Genomic DNA, 22,138 nt, shown 5'->3' with positions numbered 1-22,138 from the left:
CATTAAATTTATTCCTTTAGGTATTTGATACATTGCAGGGTTATTCAAAACGGTATGTTTTTTTAAAATTTCATTTTCTAGTTGTTCGTGAGTTTTTTAGAACATTAATTTATGTCAACCTTATACTCAGGGACAAAGCTACATTAATTCTAATAGCTTATTTGTAAATTCTTTTGAATTTTCTGCATATACAGTCATGTCACCAATGAATGATCATAGTTTTATTTCTTCCTTTCTAATCCGTATGCTTTTTCTCTCCTTATTGCACTAGCTATACCTGCAGTATGATGTTAGACAGAAGTGGTGACAGCACGCATACTTATCTCATTCCTGATCTCAAGGGAGAACTTACAGTATTTTACCATTAAATATGATCTTGTTTATTTTTTTTGTAGTGTTTATTTTTTTCATAAACAGGTATTGACTTTTCTCAATGGCATTTTCTATATTTGTTGAGGGTTGTTTTCCCCTTTATTCATTAATGTGGTGAGTTACACAGATTGATTTTTAAATGTTAAATGATTTTTGAATATTACATCTTACATTCTGGGAATGAACCTAACTTGGTTGTGATGTATTATCCTTTTTATATATTGTTGGATTCATCACCCAATATTTTGTTTAGGATTTTTGCATCCCTGGACATGAGAAATATCCTTGTAGGTTCAGACATCAAAGTCATACTGGCTGCACAAAATGAACTGGGAGGTGTTCCTTTCATTGTCTCATTTCCCTAAAAGAGTTTTGTGTAAAACTGATAATATTTCCTCCTCATATATGTGGAAGAATTCCCTGCAGTTTTCTTTGTAGGAAGAATTTTAATATGGATTTAATTTCTTTACTACATATAAACCTATCAGATTTTTTATTTCCTCTTTATTGGTTTTGGTAAATTGTGCTTTTTTGAGGAATTTGTTCACTTCACTTAAATTTCTAAATTTATTGGCACAAAGTTGCTCATAATATTGTCATGCTCTTTTAAAAAACATCTTTAGGATTTTTGATATTTGTAATTTGTGCCTTCTTTCCTTTTTTCCTCGATCAGTATTATTTAGACATTTTAACAATTTTATTAGTCTTTTAAAAGAACTAACTAGCTTTGTTAATTTTCTCTGTCTGTTTTCTATTCCATTAATTTCTGTTCTTTATATTTTCTTCCTTCTACTTTTTTTGAGGTTTGATTTGCTATTTAAATCTTTTTTCTAGTATCTTGAGCTGTATACTTTTCTAATATGTACATTTAAGGCTATACACTTCCCTCTAAGCATGGCTTTAGCTATATTTCACCTTTTCTTTTGTTACATTTTCAATTTCATTCTATTCGAAATATTTTAAAATTTTCATTGCAATTTCAACTTCAGTCATGGGTTATTTATACATGTGCTGCTTAATTTCTAAACATTTGTGAATTTTCAGATATCTTTTTGTGATTTTACTCCTCTGAAGTTTGTTAAGACTTCCTTTACAGACCAGAATATGGTTAATTTTGGTAAATGTTCCATGTGTAGCATTTGTATTTAGTACTTGTTGTATGCAGTCCTCTAAATATGTCAATTAGGTCAAGTTGGTTAATTGACTACTTGTTTATTACTGAGAAAAGTATGTTAAAATCTTTCTCTAAAATTGTAAATTTATCTACTTTTACTTTTTAGCAGTGTCAACTTTTGCTTTACATATTTTCAAGCTATGTTATTAGGTGCATACAAATTTGAATTGGCTATCACAAATGAATCTCAAAGTCTCTAGGTCTGGCAAATTTCTTTAGTGCAAAATTGGCTTTAGTGTTCTGCTTATCCTGGGATATCTGCCTTCACTTAGCGTTTGGGCTATCTTGTCAGATCACTAATGTTTTTAGGAAGATTAAAAAAACATTTTATCTGGTATTTTTATTGTTTCCACTGAGAAGGCTGGGCTGAATAACCCAGACTGCTAAATTGCAAAAAATGATTCTCAAAAGATTTTAATTCTAATTCCTGTTCTGACTTTTTACCTCCTTATTTCCACTCATGACCCTTCCAATGGAGCCCAATTCTTTCTTTCCTTTTTTTTTTTTTTGATTTAAAAAGCTTTTATTAAGTATAACACACATTCAGAGAAGTGAACAAATCTGACGGGCACAGCATGATGAATTTTAACATAGTGAACCCATCGTGTAACCAGCACACAGATCAAAAAACAGAACATTACTCCACCCCCGACCCAAGGAGGTTCTCCTGGTGCCACTTCCAGTCACTGTCCCACAAGGGCAAATACTATTTTGACTTCTAATACCATAGATGAGTTTAGCCTGCTTTTGAACTTTATAAATTTGGAATCATACAGGGACATACTCTTGTGTCTAACTTCTTTTGCTCAATATTTTGCTTTGTAAGATTCATTCATGTTGTTATTTAGTCTTTTGTTCTCATTACTGGATAGATTTGCATGTGTGCAAATACCACAATTTATCTATCCACTCTATATTGCTGGGCACTTGGGTAGTCTCCATTTTGGTCTGTTATAAATAGTATTATTGTGAACATTCTTGTATGTGGGTCTTGGTGGCCTTAGGTTAGCACTCCTGTTTACTATATACCCAGGTGTTCATGCACAGCTTTGGTAGATACTGACAAAGAGTTTTCCAAAGTGGCTGTTGTACTAGTTTCCTCCTACCTGCAGTGTATGAGAATTCCAATTGTTCCCATTGTTCTACATGCTCATCAATACTTGGTGTGTCTGTATTTTTCATTTTAGCCCTCATAGGTGAGTAGCTATATCCCAAATGTAGGTTTAATTTGTATTTCCCTGGTGACTAAGCATGTTAAGAACCTTTTCGTATGTTCATTAGCCATTTGGATGTTCAAATGGAGCCCAATTCTAAAAAAGCTTCTAAGTCATCATCAGCAGTTACTTTAACTTTGTAAGAATTAATCTCTTAGTCCTTCAACCAGGATTTTCCAACTCTGAGGCTGATGAGAAGTCTGAGAAAAGTTGGAAAATTTAAGCTTTTCAAGTATAAGTTTTAATAAATTCTGATTTATAAGTATTGAGCAACTTCTTAGGTAAAAACAATCTTCGATAAACTTTTCAGTAGTTTGCTTACCGGAAAACCTCAAGGGGAGCAAAGACAGTAGCAATGATGTCCCCAGAATGAGGCAACAAAGTCATGGAGGTAATTGAGATTTGGATAGTCCAAGCAAAGCGCAGGATCACATCCTCTATGATGGCACAGTAATAATAGGCCTGAGGAATAATAAGCAAATTGAGTACACTTACCATCATGTTTCTTACAAATAAGTACACCTAGCACAGTAACAAGAGTCACATATCCTACTGACAAGCACAGGTTAAAGAGTTTTATATTTTAGAAAGATTTCACCAATTTAGTTTTTTTTTCTTAAATGGTACAATATTTAAAATGAAGTTTTACTGAATTTCAGTAATCATTTAACAAATAAACTTCATTCCCATAATGTATACCAGGCTCTCTTCTAGACCCCAGAAATACAAACCAGATGAAATCCTTGATCTGATTGAAATTATACTCTAATATGTATGTGACACACTAATGACTCAATAGTTACTATTAGAAAATATTAGCAGATTTATTAACCCTGTTATTTGCACTTTTATTCTCAAATTGCTTTACCCTCCATCTGAAAAAATTTTGCCTTGCTTTTTGACGTCAGTAAATAAAATTAAGCTTGGATTTCACATACATAGTTAAATTTAAGGAATGTTCCATTTTCACATGAGGAAGACAGCACTCAGCTAATCTTTCCAGGTACTAGTACCCAGTATTTGAGAGTCCACGCTTACCTACACAAAAGTCTTAAGTAAACAAACTGCCAATAGACCAGAACTGTAATTCACGGATTTTCTCACTATTAATCTCTGGATATCTAGCTCTTTAAAAATATGTATTTAAAGGTTACGACATCTTATGGGAACCAGAACTGATATGTATTAAGCCATAGCACTTATTTTATTTAAAAAAATTTAACAAAGGAATACTAGTCATGTCAGAAGCCTATTAAACAAAAGAAATAGCAGTCCCCTTCTTGTCCCATTCTCTAGAGACAAACATTTTCAAAATTTGTAGCTATTTCTTCTATTATTTATCTTCCACATTTCTAAATAATGTGTGTATATTGCTATATCTTGATTAATCAATTTTAGACATTATCCATTGCTTACTATGATGAATTTTATGAAGATTTTTAACACATTAACATATCTCCCTGTTCCCTCCCCCATCAATCCAATAGAGCGATAATGTAATGTTTGGATAAATCCACATGCAGTGAACTCATTATTAGGCCTCTCAGTGAAGAGCTGCAATTTCATGTGTCTTTAAGAGCCAGTCAAGTGGATCCACATTTCACTGATGTGGGAGCTGATGTTACCAAAAATTGAAGGTCTTTTGGGAGGAATACACTTAACTTGAGGTCTAGAGACGCAGAAAAGTTAAGTTTTAATATGGAGATAACAAAAATGCTTCCTGGACTTGGGTATGGTGCTCAATAGTATGCATTGTTAATGCCGAGGAACTGATTTTAAGGTACATATAGCTGTGTTAATTTTTAAATGAAGTACCACTGGACTCAGCAAATAGCTTCTTCCCTTTTTAAGAAGAATAAATTTTATTCCAATATTTGCCTTTTTAAAATTGAAAGGGGTATGGTGATCCCCTAGAACATTTTTCTTATACGTTTGCAAAGCATAATGTACAAAAGCATATACTTTATTTTCTAGGGTCATGAAAATATATAATAACAAAAAAACTGATTCTATTAACTAGTTTTATTACATAGAAATCAAAAAGTTAGAACTATTTAAACGGAGGAATGAATATTTATATAAAGATATAAACAGTTCATCAAAGCAACCATTGTAATAAGAAATAAATGTATTATCTCTCTCAGTAAGGCAAGAACAGTTCAAAGAGCAATAAGGCACATACATTTGGTGAACACAAAAGGCCATCTTTACTTGAATGCATGTCTGCTGTCTGACTTGTGCTTACTATTACTTTTTTTGATTTTCTTTTCAAATGAGACTTATAAAGATATATCTAGTATCTTGGTCATACATTCTAAATTCGCACATTGGGATTATCGCTACAGCTTATGTTAAAAAAAAAAAAAATCACTGTCAGTAAACATCTCCTTTTCTGCCTTCATTTGTTTATACAAAGTTACCCTAATATACTATTCTTCATATTCACTCTCCTATCATTTATTTTTAATCCTCACACTTGAAAACAGCCTTCCCTAATCACCAATTAAATATTACACATTCACGCATTTTCAAAGTGCAATTTTGAGGTACTGGTGACATTCTGACATAGTATAAAGTATTAGTGACCCAATTTATAATCTCCTCCACACATCACAGAATTTTAGGACTGGGAAAGGATCAAGAGATAATCTAGTATAACACCCTACCTTATAGAAAAGAATACACTGTAGTCTGGTTGCCTGAAGTTATACAGCTAGTTAGTGAGACAGCTGGGATTAGAATTCACTTATAAGGATTCCCAGTTCATTGTTTAATTTCTTTCAATATCTGAGTAAAGATACTCTTGGCCTTTTGACTTTTTAACTCAGCCTCTCTCATCCTTTTATTCATATATATATATATATATATATATATATATATATATATATATATATATATGATGCTAAAATAATTCCCACGTAATTATCCATATGTTTTTGGATTAAATTGGAACTTTAGGAAAACTGATTGAAATAAATGAAAGGAGAAGCCTTCTTGATGCACCCAAGCAAAGTCAGGCACTCCCTTTTCCTTCGTGCTTTCATAGCGCTGTCATTCAGTCAAGTATTTATTCATTCATTCCACAAACATTAAGTCCCTGTATGCCAGGGACTATGCTGGAGAGTGAGGGATATAGATACCTAAACAGGTAATTAAAATACAGTGTGACAATTGCCATAATGGAAGTCTGTATAGGGTAAAACTGGATTAGTATGAATGGCTAATTATGCTTGGAGAGATAAGAAAGGCTTCTTAGAGAAAGTAAAAAACTGACTTAAAAAGAAGGAACAAGAGTTTGCAAGGTAAACAAAGGGGAAAGAGGGCATTTGAGACGGAGGGAATTGCATGGTCAAAATAAATCATAAACGATAGTAAGTTATTTATTCCTCTATTCTAGTCTTTATCACATTGTATTGCAATCTGTTTACTTATCTGTTTAGAATATAGATTAAGGCCTCCTTGAGAACCAGAATTTTACTTTGTTTTTATTTCCTATAGCATCTAGCATATAGTAAACATCTGATACATTTTTGCTGACTGAATGGATTAGTATTTTTTGGTAAGTATTTTCTCTAATTATATTAGGTTGGGATTGGGTATATATTGTAATAGGTACACCTGAGTTGTTGTTTTGTTTTTCTTTTTTAAATAAACCCAAGGACTCTTTGTACATACTTTTTGGGGGTATACAATCTCTTCCCGGAGGAAAGTGTTTTCTCCTGCATTCTTATCAAAAAGACCCCAGTCCATCTTCAGATCCCAGATGAGGGTGTAACAGGAACTGATGATACAAAAGACGATCCACAGGTAAAAGAACACTATGGTGTCTGAGTGACCTCGTTCTGAAGAAAGAAAAGGGAAAGAGAAAATTACTAGATTCAGGTAAAATTCTTCATTAAATAAAACTAATTTAACAACAGATTCTTTCTCCAGCTCCATAAAGGAAATAAGATTTTAAAAGAAATCTCCTTAGTAGGATCATTGTCTAACAAAAGTTAAATAATAAATCTGATTCTTCTGAAGTTCAAATAATTATCAAACATTCATCAATTACACAAAATCTGTACAAATGTGCATTTAGAGTTTAGACGCTTTATGCTGAAAACATAAAATTTCAAATAACTGCAATGGAGGTTTTGAATATTACAAAAGTTGTCATTTTAGTTTTTGCCATCAGGTGGCAGCTTAGGGTCAAAGATGAAAAAAATTTATGAAACACCACTAACAAGGAATGTGCTGCATTTGCTTTAAGAAATTCTTGGATTGTTTTTACTTTAGAACAACATTTCCTTCATATATGTAGATCTTAATACTTATTGCAAAAGCAATTGGATAATTTTAATTCTAGGTAAAATGCCAGAAAGCAACAGATTGATGAGGAATGTATCCTTAAGAACATATATGAAAGCAAATTTCTCTCAAATCACAAAGCAAAGAATGATATGTTTGCTTCTTTTGGATGTTATTTAATGATACAAAGGCTTAATGTGACTTTATGCTGGGAACACTATAATGTAACTTTGGGCTTTATGCTGAGAACACTATAAAGTGCACTAAATCAGAATAAAAATAATTTGCAAAGGTAGTTACACAACCTAGTCTTTTTCACTCTCAAGTGCTCTGTATATTCTCTATGAAGCTTTTCTTTGACAAGTTTGAAAGTCATCGTGATGTTCTTTGTATTCTCTGGGTGTAGGATATAAGTATATAACTACTACTAATATGGTCCTCAATCATCAGGAAAAAAAGGTGTCATCTAATTCAAAAAAAGTTTAAATTGTGGTTAGCGTCCCAAAGGCTTAGAAAGTAAAGGATGTATCATGCATTATCCATAATCCGTCCTATTAAAATAAACAAGTGCTGGGAATTTCCTGGTGGTCCAGTGGTTAGAACTCGGTGCTTTCACTGCTGGGGCTTGGGTTCAACCTCTGGTCGGGGAACTAAGATCCCGCAAGCCATGCGGTGCGGCCAAACAAACAAAAAAACAAGTGCTTACTAATCATTTTTAGATAGTAAAATGTTAAGTACAGTATTATTCAAAGGCACCCTTTAGACATTTATAATCTAGTAAGTTGAAACAGCCATTTGTTATTGATGATAAATTTGAGCTCAAAATAAAATAAACAAAGGACTATGAGAACATCAAGGAGAATGGAACTGTTTCCAGTAGTAGGAAATAAGAGGAAGCAGCATTTGAGTTATTTCTAGAAGGATAAATAGTGTTGCAAAAGTCAGGCAGATGAGGCAAGGCTATTCAAGGCTAAAAGAAGATAATGAAAAGGCATGAGGGTGGGAAACTGCAAGGTATTTTTGAGAAGCTGCTAGTAATCTAAGTCTAGTGTGAGTGAAACACAGAGGATGTGAGGGAGTGGGTATGATTTGAAATGAAGCTGGAGAAGACATTTTGGGTCTGACTGTGGAATGCCTTCTTGGGCCTTAGGATTAGATCTGTATTTCAGAAAAATAATGGGTTGGCAGGTTGCTTTCATCAGAATTACTTAGTTGGTTAAAAAAATACAGATATCTCTGAGCTCCAGTGTTGTGTCAGCATCAGTCTGTACCAGCTTTATGAACCGACTGTCAAATTTTCAAAAACTTTGCAAACTGGTTGTTAAACATAGTCATTATTAAAAATTAAATTACATAAACTTATAATTAGCTATATTAAAAACAAAGGTAATGAAAACTCAAATTCATCACTTCCTAATTACTTTACTAAATTTTGATATTATTTATTCTTTTAGGTTATATATGTTTATTGTATCTATATAATGGAAATACTATACATCTTTTTCCAGCATTCCATGTTAATCATCTTAGTAGCTTGAAATTGGCTATGGTAGCAGTCCGTATTTATACCATGGAAATCATCAAACACTGCAAATCAGTGCTCCCATCCCCACTCCCACCCGAGAGCTAGTTTTTAAATATATACCAGTACACCACTGTTCACCTTCTTCTCCTGGAAAGTCGGTGGTAGGGAACAGAAACAAAAGTTTAAAAAATGGTCCACAATTGATTCTAATGAACAGTCAAGCTTGGATATAAACACATTTTCAGGTTTAAACTATTTTCACAAAAACTTCTTCATCAAGAGCAAATTGGGTTAATATTTATACTATAATATTGTGCCATATGAATTATCATTTAAAAGGTCTAACAAAATATTTACTTATTATCTAGGTTTAGTTGGATGTGTTCTAACATACCTGTTCACTTCATTCTATACACAGATATAGAATCTAGCCGAGTTGTACTGTTCAATAATTAGCATCATGGTTGCATTCAAAAAAATTCCGTAACTCATCTACTAAGGTTTGCAAAGAATAAAGCAAATTTAGCAAAGTAATAATATTCACTCTTGTCGTATTTTCAAAACAAGATCAACACAGAGATAAAGACCTAAAAGGAATTGATAATGAAACTAAAAGTAATGTGTTAATTTTGTTATTTCTTCTAGATTTTAAATACAAGTTCTATCCTCAGAATATAATTCTTAAAATGGGACAATGGGCTAAACTGCCTTCCTCTAAGCCCATATTATTTCTATGAAATTGCTATGAAACATACACAAGGACTTACTGACCTAAAAAAAAATATTTTAACAGAATATTTTATAATAAGTAATTTTTATCTTACGAACTTCTTCAAACAATGATTAACAAGCACCTGGTCTACATATGCTACATTTTGGTATTTTTAAAATTATTACCCTACTTGATCATTCCCATCTCCCAAATGAGGAGTGCTTCTCCCTGAAATCATCCGCCTTCATTGGTATTCAGAGGTTGTATCGGGAAGATATTATCACTTTAGGCAAGCAATTACACCTAATTCTCTGTTGGCTAACTCTGGTAGCCCACTTTAGTAATGTTCAGAGTAACAGAAAATCAAGTCATTGGTATTCTACACAAAGATTCTATTACACACCGGCCATGTTAGAAGCGTAATTAATACCAGACAAATGTATGGTAATTGGTATCTAGTGAATCTAAAACAAATAAAATAAGCTTCCTAGAGTTTTGTACACATTAACCATCATAGGAAGGATAAAGCAAAAAAATATGTTGGGAAAAGTGCTGAGAGAGAAACCAGAAAAATTACATATGTACATCATTGCAAGTCATATTTCAGGAAGGATATTTTAAATATGAAAAAGTGGCACTGTGTAAAAACAAAGCGAACAGTTTTCTTTCAACAAAAATCTTTCTACTCTGGTAAGAGTTTACCAGGTTTTAATCTGAAATTAAATAAGGAAACAAATAAAATAGACCGGGGACACAAATAAAATAGACTGGGGACACTGTTTTCAAAGCCCAAACCTATATAGGTAAGCTGAGTTATGAGTGAGTTTAGCTATCAATTTATCCTAGGACAGGCAAGACAGACATTATATTCCCATTTTACAGTTAAGGAAGCTGAAGTTCAGCGAGACAGTGAGTAAGTGGAAAGATAACTGGATTTGAAGTCACAAGATCTGGGTTTGAATCCAGACTCTGCCTCTTTCCAACTCTGTGATTATAGAAAATTCATAATCTTAAAATGATTGAGACAAAAATGGAAATCATTAGGCCTAAGGATAAATGAGGAAACTAGTGATAGGAATCTTTAACCAAGGAACTTTTTTTGTACTAGACAGCACTGTTTCTCTAAGTCCATCTCAACTTGAAATAATAGTTCCATAAAACTATTAAGTAACATTAAAAATATTTCTAAGGTATGTGGAAAACAGAATTTAAAAAGTATACACATATTATTGTTTCAGACTGTATATAACTTTATGTTTATAGAAATACAGAGGTAGCTAACCCTGATGAGGAAAGTAAGATTATTAAAGGGATTCATTTTAACTTTATGTATTATTTGAATTTTGTTTTTACAGTGATATATACATATCCATGTTTTATTTGTATAATTAAACTAAAAGAAAAAGGAAGAAAGTGGGCTAAAGAAAACAGTTACCATCAGGGTGATGATATTTTATAAATGATTTAAACAAGAGTTTAATGTTGCTATATTGTTTTTATAATAAAAAAGTACACAGGAGTTCTTTTATTCATTCAACAAATGCTTACTGAGTGTCTACTACTATAAGCTGTGTTATTTATTATATAGCTATAATACTTAAGATCAGCTGCAAAGAAAAATCTGTTTACTTCTACATTCAACAAACATGTGCTGAATGTCTACCAGGTAACCAGGTATATTTTAGAGAACAGAAAGGTACTGAAGAACTATTAAGGACTAAGTGTGAAAGAGGAGAGATGTAAAATAAACAAAAGCACAATGTGAAAGTGCAACTGTGGAACTGTGCATAGAGGAGGAATCAATACGTTAGGCTTTCAGGATGGGAACACCCAGGAAAGGCTTCCTGGAGGGGGTGCTACTTGAGCTGAGTCTTGAAAGTTAACAGTCTTGAGTTAACCAGGTTTGTGAGGCAGAGAGAGCCATATCAAAGAACAGAACCCATTCATTCAGCAAATGAACACCTACTTACTATATACCAGATATTATTCTAGATACCAGGTACACAGTAGTGAATCTTATTCACCAATGGGCAAATTTCCTACCCTAATGAAGCTTACTACTTAGTTGGGGTAAACAATTATCAGATATACAAGTAAACAAGACAATTTCAGACAGTGAAAAGTGCCAAGAAGGAAACAGAACATGGGGACTTCCCTGGTGGTGCAGTGGTTAAGAATCCACCTGCCAATGCAGGGGACATGGGTTCGAGCCCTGGTCTGGGAAGATCCCACATGCCGTGGAGCAGCTAAGCCCGTGCACCACAACTACTGAGTCTGCGCTCTAGAGCCTGCAAGCCACAACTACTGAAGCCTGTGTGCCTGTCGCCTGTGCTCTGCAACAAGAGAAGACACCGCACACTGCAATGAAAGGTAGCCCCTGCTCGCCACAACTAGAGAAAGCATGCAAGCAGCAACAAAGACCCAGTGCAGCCAAAAATAAATAAATAAATAAATTTTAAAAAGAAAAGAAAACAGGACATGGTGACATGATTGAGACTGGCAGAATTCCTTTAGATAGTGTTCAGGCAGAGAAGGTCTCTAAGTTGATATCTGAGTAATGAGAAGGAGCCAGCTACATGAAAAGCTGGAGGAAGACTTACATATATAATATTACATTTTCTAGTAACCATAATTTAAAAGGTAAAAAGAAACAGGTAAAATTAATTTTAACAATATATTTTGTTAATCTAATATATCTAAAATGTTACTTTAATGTATAATTAATGTATATAATAAATTATTATATAAAGTCATTGTGGCTATCAGAATAGAGACAGTGAGGAAAGGCAGAGTACTGTTTTGAGATACAGGAGTGAGAAAAGGAAAGAGATTAGACCAGGTGGCTTACTGAGATAAGGAAAGCCTTTTTAGGGTGAGAGACTGCTGAGCGTATATATAAGTTGAAGGGAAGGGGCCAGTAGTGACGAAGAGATTGAAGATTTAGGAATGAAAAGGGGTGACTGCCAGAGCAAGATCATGAAAGAGACAAGAGGAAATGAGGTCAGAGCACTAAGGTGGGAAACCTTGTTCCCAAGTCTGGGAAAAATACGGTGAGAATGGATTTGGATTAAATAAGTATGTATGTAGGTAGAAGAAAGCTGCAGGAAAATGACTCCTGATAGGTTCAAGTATTTCAGGGTACAGGAGACAAAGGTAGTCTGTAAAAGTAAAGAGGGAAAGACTGAGTTGGAGGTTTTGAGAAAAGCAATGAGAGTTATCATAAAAGCCCTTTTCAAGTTAATACCCTTTTCTGAGATGACAAAAATTTAATAATAAAAGTTAGCAAAGGACAAATTAACACATGTAAGTTTAGAAACAGGGTAATCTCTCCTTCCTATGATATTCTTTTTATAAAACATTTTGTTTGTGCTTATACTGTCTTTTATTATGATATAAACATACTTTTTCTCTCTTTCCTACAAGACTGTACCCTATCTAGCATTTTAAAAAGACTTTAACTTTACAGTGGAGTAAACTGTATATGTGTTTGTATTTTCCATTAAATTGTAATGTCTTTTAGGGAAAGATCTCATGCCAGCATTTTTCCAAGGCCTATGTACTCCACTCCACACAGCAGGAACTCAATTAATTTTTGCCAAATTGAATTGAGGGCAAGCGCTGTGTTTCACTCACTTTTAAACTTTCTGTACAATGCCTTACATTCCAACAAATACTTGGGGAAGGCAACATGGTTTCTGGTAGCCTACACATACAATGTGTCCCTAAAAACTTGTATATAGCTGAATATGAAAAAGACAAGTAACAGATGTACATGTTATATGAGGATTTTGTTTCCTGATAACTAAAAATAAGAAAATAAAACCCATTATTATACCTTGTCTTTTAGACATAATATTTAATGACATTATTCCCAACATCTTACAGACATTTTTCGTTTTTACTCTTTACAACAGAACACAGATAATCTCTTCAAATCGAATGAGTGTTGGCAATGACGTCTAAACGTTGCTGCTTTCAGTATGCCTGATGATTTCCATCTTTGCTTTAACGGTATTAAATTTGAGACATTTCTTTTCAATAATGAAGTGTACTATCACATATAATTCCCACTCATTTTAATAAAAACGTACAAAACAGAACAAAATATTCAAATAATCACACAAATACACTAGTATTTGTGACAAAGAAGGTGATGCTGCCAAAGCTGTTAGTTGGCAGCTAGTGCTACCATGTGAAAGCAGGAAACATTCTGAATCCAAAGGATAACTAAGGTGTGTGTGAGTATCTGCAAAGTCTTATAACATAATACCCAAAATGTCCAGCTGTCAACTGAAAATCACTAGTCATACCAAGAACCAGGAAGATCTCAAACTGAGTGAAAAAAGTCCATCATTAGATGCCAAAAATGAGATGAGAGCTGCTGGAATTATTTGATGAAAATGCTTTTATGAACAATTATGAAATGCTTGAAACAATGAAAAAATAGGAAGTCTCAGCAAAGAAACAGAAGACATAAAGAAAAACCACATGGAAATATTAGAACTGAAAAATATAATAACGAAACTAAAAAACTCAGTGAATGGTGTTAACAGCAGAATAGAGAAGACAGAGGAAATAGTCCACAAACTGGAAAACAGGAGACTAGAAACTAGCAAAGCTGAACAGTGGAATGAAAATATATTTTAAAAAAGAAAAAGAAAAAGAAAGAAAAGAAAAGAGATTCAGGGACCTGTGGAACCATAAAAATGATCTAACGTTTGTGTCATCGGAGCCCAGAAGGAAAGAATAGGGAGGGGCTGAAAAAGTACTTAAAGAAATAATGGCTGACAACTCCTCAAATTTGGTAAGATGCATAAACCTACAGATTCAAGAAGTTGAGCAAACCTCAAATAAAATAAATCTAAAGCCAAAACACATTAAAATTAAACTTTTCAAAACTAAAGACAAAGATAAAAACCTTGAAAGCAGTCAAGAAAAACCCAATACCTTAACGGCCAGGGTTAAAACAGTATGATTGACAGTGGATTTCTCATCAGAAATCTTCTGGAGGCCAGAAGAAAGTAGCACAAAATTTATCAAGAGCTGGAAAAAAAAGAACTGTAGGGCTTCCCTGGTAGCACAGTGGTTAAGAATCCGCCTGTCAATGCAGGGGACACGGGTTCAATCCCTGGTCCGGGAAGATCCCACATGCTGCGGAGCAACTAAGCCCGTGTGCCACAACTACTGAGCCTGCGCTCTAGAGCCCACGAGCCTCAACTACTGAAGCCCGCACGCCTAGAGCCCGTGCTCCGCAACAAGAGAAGCCACCGCAATGAGAAGCCCGCGCACCACAACGAAGAGTAGCCCCCGCTCGACGCAACTAGAGAAAGCCTGCGCGCAGCAACAAAGACCCAACTCAGCCAAAAATAAATAAATAAATTTATTTAAAAAAAAAAAAAAAAAAAAAAAGAACTGTAAACCCAGATTTTTATACTCAATGTATACAAATTCTTATACTCAATATCCTTCAGGAAATGAAGGGGAAATCAAGACATTCTCAGATAAATGAAAACTAACAGAATATATTAGCAGATCTACCCTGAAAGAATTGTTGAATTCCCTACAAAGGAAGAAAATAATAAAAGAAGGAACCTTAGAACTTCAAGAAGGAAGAAAGAACCAAGTAAGCAAAAATATGGGTAAATATGATAGGCTGTACTTTTCCTCTTGAGTTTTCCAAAGTATGCTTGATAGCTGAAGCAAAAATTATAACACCGTCTGATATGGTGCTAAATGTATGGAGGAAATATTTAAGACCATTACATTATAAATGGGGTAGGGTAAAGAGATGTAAAGGGAGGTAAGGTTTCTATAAGTCACTCAAACTGGCAAAATGATGACTCTAGGACACTGTGATAAGTTATGTATATACAATGTAATACTGAGAACTACTAAAAAACCTATACAAAGAGAGACACTCAAAAATGTTATAGATAAATCAAAATGGAACTTTAAAAATATTCAAGTAAATACAGAGAAATAAAAAGCAGAGAGAGCAGAAAACCAAAAAAGAAAATGGCATACTTAATTTAAGTTCTAACATATCAATAATTACATTAAATGTCAATGGTGTAAATACATCACTTAAAAGAAATTGGCAGAGGGGATTAAAAACTATGACCCAATTACATCCTGTCTACAAGGACTCACTTCAAATATAATAATATAACTACGTTGAAAGTAAAAGTATGGAAAGATATGCATCATGTAAACAATAATCAAAGGAAAGTAGGGTGGCTATTTTACTATCAAATAAAGTAGATTTCAGAGCAAAGAAAATTAGTGTAAACAGACAGGGCCATTATATAAGTATATTAGAGTCGATCCACCAAGAAGATGTATCAATCCTCACTGTGTCTACATCAAACAACCAGAGTAGCAAAATACGTGAAGCAAAAGCTGATAGAATTGAAAAGAAAAATAGACAAATCCACAATTATACAGATTTCAACTCTCCTTCTCAACAACTAATGGAAGAAGTAGACAGAAAATAAGCAACAATATAGAATTCAACAACATCATTAACTAATAGGATCTAATAATCACTCCACCCTACAATAGCAGAACATACATTCTTTTCAAGTGCCCAATGAACATATAGCAAGATAGGCCAAAAAAATTAATAACAGAAAAATCTTCAAACACTTGGAAACTAAACAACACAATACTAAATAATTCATGGATCAAAGACAAAGTCTCAAGGGAAATTTAAAGAATACACTGAACTAAATGAAAATGAAAACGTAACATATCAATATTTGTGGGACTTGGCTAAAGCAGTGCTGAGAGGAAAATGCATAGCATTATACATATAATTATACACACAACTGTGTACATTAGAAAAAGAGAAAAAATATCTAATAAATAGTCTAAGAACCCACCTCAAGAACCTAGAAAACGAAAAGCAAAATAAATCCAAAGCAAGCAGAAGGAAGGAAATAATCAAGATAAACACAGAAATCAATGAAATTGAAATGAAAAATAGAGGAAAAACAGTCAATGAAACAAAAAGCCAATTCCTTGAAAAGATCAATAAAATGACAAACCTCTAGTACAGCTGAGAAAGAAAAGAGAAGAGAGAAAACACAAATTACCAGTATCAGGAATGAAACGGGATTATCACTACCAACTCTAGAGACATCAAAAGGATAATAAGGGAATACTATATTTAACTCTACACCCATAATTTTTCACAACTTAGATGACAAGGACCAAATTCCTCAAAAAACAAAGACTATTACAACTCACTGAACATGAAATATATAATTTGAATAGCCTTATAATTAATAAGGAAATTGAATTTGTATTTAAAAACTACCCCAAAATACATCTCCAGGCCCAAACTGTTTCACTGCAGAATTCTACCAAGCTGTTAAAGAAGAAAACTTCCACAAATTAGAAGAAGAAATAAAAATCCCAATTTATTTTATGAAATAAGTTTTACACCTATGCCAAAACCAAAGATAGTACTCAAAACGAGAAGTACAGACCAATATCCCTTATGAACACAGACACAAAAATACTTAACAAGATATCGGCAAATAGAATTCAGCAACATATAAGAAGAATTATACACCATGACCAAGTGGGGTTTATTCCAGATATGCTACGCTATTTCAATATTCAAAACTCAATAATGTAATTCACCATTTTAATGGGTTAAAACTTAGAGAAAAAATGACAGGATCATATCAAAAGATCTAGGTAAATCATCTGACAAAAATCCAACACTCAATCATGATTAAAAACAAAATCTCTCAGAAAAATAGGAATAGAGAGGAACTTCTTCAACTTGATAAAGCTTCCTCAGCAAAAACCCTACAGCATTAGGTGAGGAAGTTTTATTTATTATACTTAATGGTAAAAAACTGAATGCTTCCTCCCTAAGATTACAAAGAAGGCAAGGATATCTGCTCTTATCATTCTTACTCAACATAATACTGGAAGCTCAAGCCAGTGCAGTAAGGTAAAGGAAAAAAAAAAAAAAAAATGAAAAGAAGCAAAAGGTACAGAGATTGGAAAGGAAGAAATAAAACCATCCCTTTTTGCAGATGACACTATTGCCTATGTGGATAATCACAAGGAATGTATGATGGGATTATCAAATGCTGTATACCTGAAACATTGTAAATCAACTATACTTCAATAAAAAAAAAAAGATATGTGGTGTTCATCTATGCATGCCTAGCATCTTGCACAGCCTGACACACTTCAGATGTTTTGTAAATGTTTGTTGAATAAAATAGATGTGACAGATGTAATGAACAAGGCAATTCAATTATTAAATTGTACTTATATTCAACTTATCATCTGTTTAGATCCTTATTTACTGGCTCTTCAATAACAAAATGATCTCTTCAGTGATTTTTATTAAAGATTGACTTCTGCCCTTCCTCACTCCTTTAGTAATATAACTAAATAATAATAATTCTGGAATGGATAAAATTATGTGTTTTTGCCTCCTCTCCTGCAAAAAGACACAGCGTCATTTCTTTAACTAAACGGAATGCTATTGACCATAATTATTTTACAAAGAAATACAAGGATCCTAAAAGTTTTTGACACCGTTTCAAGTGCTTACTTTATGAAGCTGTAAAAATGCTTCAGGCACTACATTCATAAGGGTAGAAACTTTTTTCTTAGTTAAACTGAAAAAAATTAAGCCACAGACACAAGCTAAAATTATAGCCAATTAAAAATGGAAATAAGATTGTGTAAGATTTAACACAGCAAGATCCTTTTTGACCCACCTCCTAGAAAAATGGAAATAAAAACTAAAATAAACAAATGGGTCCTAATGAAACTTAAAAGCTTTTGCACAGCAAAGGAAACCATAAACAAGATGAAAAGACAACCCTCAGAATGGGAGAAAACATTTGCAAATGAAGCAACTGACAAAGGATTAATCTCTAAAATTTACAAGCAGCTCATGCAGCTCAATATCAAAAAAACAAACAACCCAATCCAAAAATGGGCAGAAGACCTAAACAGACATTTCTCCAAAGAAGATATACAGATTGCCAACAAACACATGAAAGGATGCTCAACATCACTAATCATTAGAGAAATGCAAATCAAAACTACAATGAGGTATCACCTCACACCAGTCAGAATGCCCATCATCAAAAAATCTACAAAAAATAAATAATGGAGAGGGTGTGGAGAAAAGGGAACCCTCTTGCACTGTTGGTGGGAATGTAAATTGATACAGCCACTATGGAGAACAGTGTGGAGCTTCCTTAAAAAACTAAAAATAGAACTACCATACGACCCAGCAATCCCACTACTGGGCATATACCCTGAGAAAACCATAATTCAAAAAGAGTCACGTACCACAGTGTTCACTGCAGCTCTATGTACAATAGCCAGGACATGGAAGCAACCTAAGTGTCCATCGACAGATGAATGGATAAAGAAGATGTGGCACATATATACAATGGAATATTACTCAGCCATAAAAAGAAACAAAATTGAGTTATTTGTAGTGAGGATGGACCTAGAGTCTGTCATACAGAGTGAAGTAAGTCAAAAAGAGAAAAACAAACACAGTATGCTAACACATATATATGGAATCTAAAAAAAAGGTTATAAAGAACCTAGGGGCAGGACATGAATAAAGACACAGACTTGGAGAATGGATTTGAGGGAATGGGGAGGGGGAAGGGTAAGCTGGGACGAAGTGAGAGAGTGTCATGGACTTATATATACTACCAAATGTAAAACAGATAGCTAGTGGGAAGCAGCCCATAGCAAGGGAGATCAGCTTAGTGCTTTGTGACCACCTAGAGGGGTGGGATAGGGAGGGTGGGAGGGAGACGCAAGAGTGAGGAGATATGGGGATATATGTATATGTATAGCTGATTCACTTTGTTATAAAGCAGAAACCAACACAACATCGTAAAGCAATTATACTCCAATAAAGATGTTAAAAAGAAAAAAAAAAGAATGAACTGTGAAATAGTTCAAAATTTACTTAAAACAAAGTAGATAAGAACTTCTACATCTCCCATGCCTACAGCCTACCGCTTAAATCAAAGAAAGAAAAAATAAAAAATAAAAAAACAATTGATCTGATTTTGTTCTTTAGATAACCATGTGTTTTTTTCTTTTTTCCCCCTTCCTGGCATCCTAAGCTCTTCTAAGTAAGTGTTGTCAAACACAGTGTTGCTATACATTTGTGCATTGTGATCAATTGTAATTTGTTACTAATGTTGAAGTATTTATTTTATTTACTTAAAAAATAAATGAGTCTATTAAAGAATATCAATATTAACAAAAACAAACAAAAAAGACTATATAACATTTAAGTAGTCATAATAGCAGTATACAGCAATAAGAGTTGAATAAAAATATAGATTAAAAAATGTTAGCAAAAAATGACAATATATATTCTACATTATGATTAATTAACAGATCTAAGAAGGAAGTGAGAGTATATATAATAGGAGGTATGCACAGAGAAAGATGGAATGCCAAAATCTCTTCCACCATTTTCCACACAACCTGCCAATACTCTAAACTAGTATAACACATCAGATCTAAAAAAGCCATCTGAAACAATTCTTAATCTCAGAGTCCAAGACTGTGATGCCTTTTTATAGAAACCTTCATTTGACGCCTTTTCTTTCAAACTGGGTATCAGAAATAGAGTAAAAGTTAAATTATCCCAAACTTTACCAGGATTTCTGAAACATCTATTCAAATATTTAACCTAGGAACCATCTCATCAATCATGGTATCAATTCACTTTGAGATTTAATTAAAAATAACAAAACGAAAAGACAACCCTCAGAAGGGGAGAAAATATCTGCAAACAAAGCAACCGACAAGGGATTAATCTCCAAAATATACAAACAGCTCATGAAGCTCAGTATCAAAAAAACAAACAACCCAATCAAAAAATGGGTGTAAGATCTAAATAGACATTTCTCCAAAGAAGACATACAGATGGCAAAGCACATGAAAAGATGTTCAACATCACGAATTATTAGAGAAATGCAAATCAAAACTACAATGAGGTATCACCTCCACCATCCAGAATGGCCATCATCAAAAAATCTACAAACAATAAATGCTGGAGAGGGTGTGAAGAAAAGGGAACACTCCTACACTGTTGGTGGGAATGTAAACTGGTACAGCCACTATGGAGAACAGTATGGAGGTTCCTTAAAAAACCAAAAATAGACCTACCATATGATCCAGCAATCCCACTCCTGGGCATATATCCGGAGAAAACCATAATTCAAAAACATACATGCACTCCAATGTTCACTGCAGCACTATTTACAATAGCCAGGATATGGAAGCAACCTAAATGTCAATCGACAGAGGAATGGATAAAGAAGATGTGGTACATATATACAATGCAATATTACTCAGCCATACAAAAGAATGAAATAATGTCATTTGCAGCAACATGGATGGACCTAGAGACTGTCACATTGAGTGAAGTAAGTCAGACAGAGAAAGACAAATATCGTATGATATCGTTATATGTGGAATCTAAAAAAAGGGTACAAATGAACTTATCTACAAAACAGAAATAGAGTTACAGATGTAGAAAACAAACTTATGGTCCACTAATGTTTACTTAAGTGTGGCCAATGAGTCATCTTTAGTAGAAGCACCATGAGGTGCATGTTAAAAATGTATAAATTTCTGGATCATCACCCTAATCCTAGTGAATTAGACTGAAGGTGGGCCCAATATTATGCATTTTAAAGTAATAATCCATGGTGATTCACACATATACCAAAGTTTGAGGATCCCAGCATTACATCATGCTGCCTTGTTGGAAATAACTTTTTAAAGTAGAAAAGGGAATGGATTCAGAGACTGACAATTATGGTTTTGCTACTTACTGCCATGTGACCAAGGGCAGGCAATTTAACCTTCCTGATATATTAAAATGATAATAACATCTACTTTCTCTCAGGGTTAATATCAGGTTCAAAATGAAATAATGTGTGCCAAGATGCTACATATTGGCAAATAGCTCTATTAGAATAATAGAATATAAAGAGCTGAAGGAGCCTTAGAAAGATAGTCTAGGCCAACTCCCTTTTAATTTTTTTTAATGAAAATAATTATTTTCCTGTTTATAAAAGAACTGTACATTCACCATAAAAAGTTCATAAAAGGGCAAACAAAGTGAGAGCACTGGGCAATCATATTACCTATAAATGTTATTTTATTCATTTAAAATTTTAATATTCTTACTTTTCATTTTCTTATATAATAATTATAATCAGAAGAATGTTAAATAATAGTGATGATTGCAGATATCCTCATGTTAGTCCAGATTTTAATGAGAATGTCTCTAACATTTCCCCTCTAGTCATGATTCTAGTGGTTGGTCTGGGACGCTGATCGATAGATTGTGTGTGTGTGTGTGTATACATATATATGTATATATGTGTGTATATACTAATCCTATATGTATACACAGTACTTGCTATATTTAAGAAGTATCCTTATGTATATTTTTAATTAATGAATGTCTCTGGCATCTACCTAGATGATCAATCACATAGCTTTTCTCCTTCTGTCTAGTGATATGGTAAAATATTCCTAAATTATATTAGTCATGGTAACTCCAAAGCCCATGTTCTTTCTCTCAACATGAAATAGTGCCTTTCATTAAGATGGTGCTTTTAAAATTCTTATTGGCAGAGGATTTGATTAAATTGAGCAGAGAGATGGACCTGGCTTTCTAGGCAAAGACATTCCACTTTCTGCAACAGAAGGTTAAATGAAGGATTAATTTTATACATTGATTTCAAATATCAAATTTTTTTTAGTTGAGGAAGGAAACATAGTTGGTCATATATTCATAACTGAGAAGGAAGAGG

The 22,138-nt window shown here is 33.4% G+C and overlaps 1 protein-coding gene across 1 annotated transcript in view; it reads right to left on the bottom strand.

The window, feature by feature from the left end:
• The window catches only part of XPR1 (xenotropic and polytropic retrovirus receptor 1), a 195,376-nt gene that overhangs the window by 6,485 nt on the left and 166,753 nt on the right, over positions 1 to 22,138 (bottom strand). Inside the window, exons 12-13 of the mRNA XM_059937461.1 lie at positions 6,436 to 6,602; positions 3,083 to 3,222 (exon numbers count right to left, since the gene is read on the bottom strand). Of these exons, the coding sequence (XP_059793444.1) occupies positions 3,083 to 3,222; positions 6,436 to 6,602 (307 nt within the window). The remainder of the gene's footprint in view (positions 1 to 3,082; positions 3,223 to 6,435; positions 6,603 to 22,138) is intronic.

This window comes from Balaenoptera ricei, chromosome 1 (assembly GCF_028023285.1).
Source record: "Balaenoptera ricei isolate mBalRic1 chromosome 1, mBalRic1.hap2, whole genome shotgun sequence".
NCBI classification, from domain to species: domain Eukaryota; kingdom Metazoa; phylum Chordata; class Mammalia; order Artiodactyla; family Balaenopteridae; genus Balaenoptera; species Balaenoptera ricei.
The sequence above is the reverse complement of the archived record's forward strand: the minus strand, read 5'-3'. Positions and strand labels throughout refer to the sequence as shown.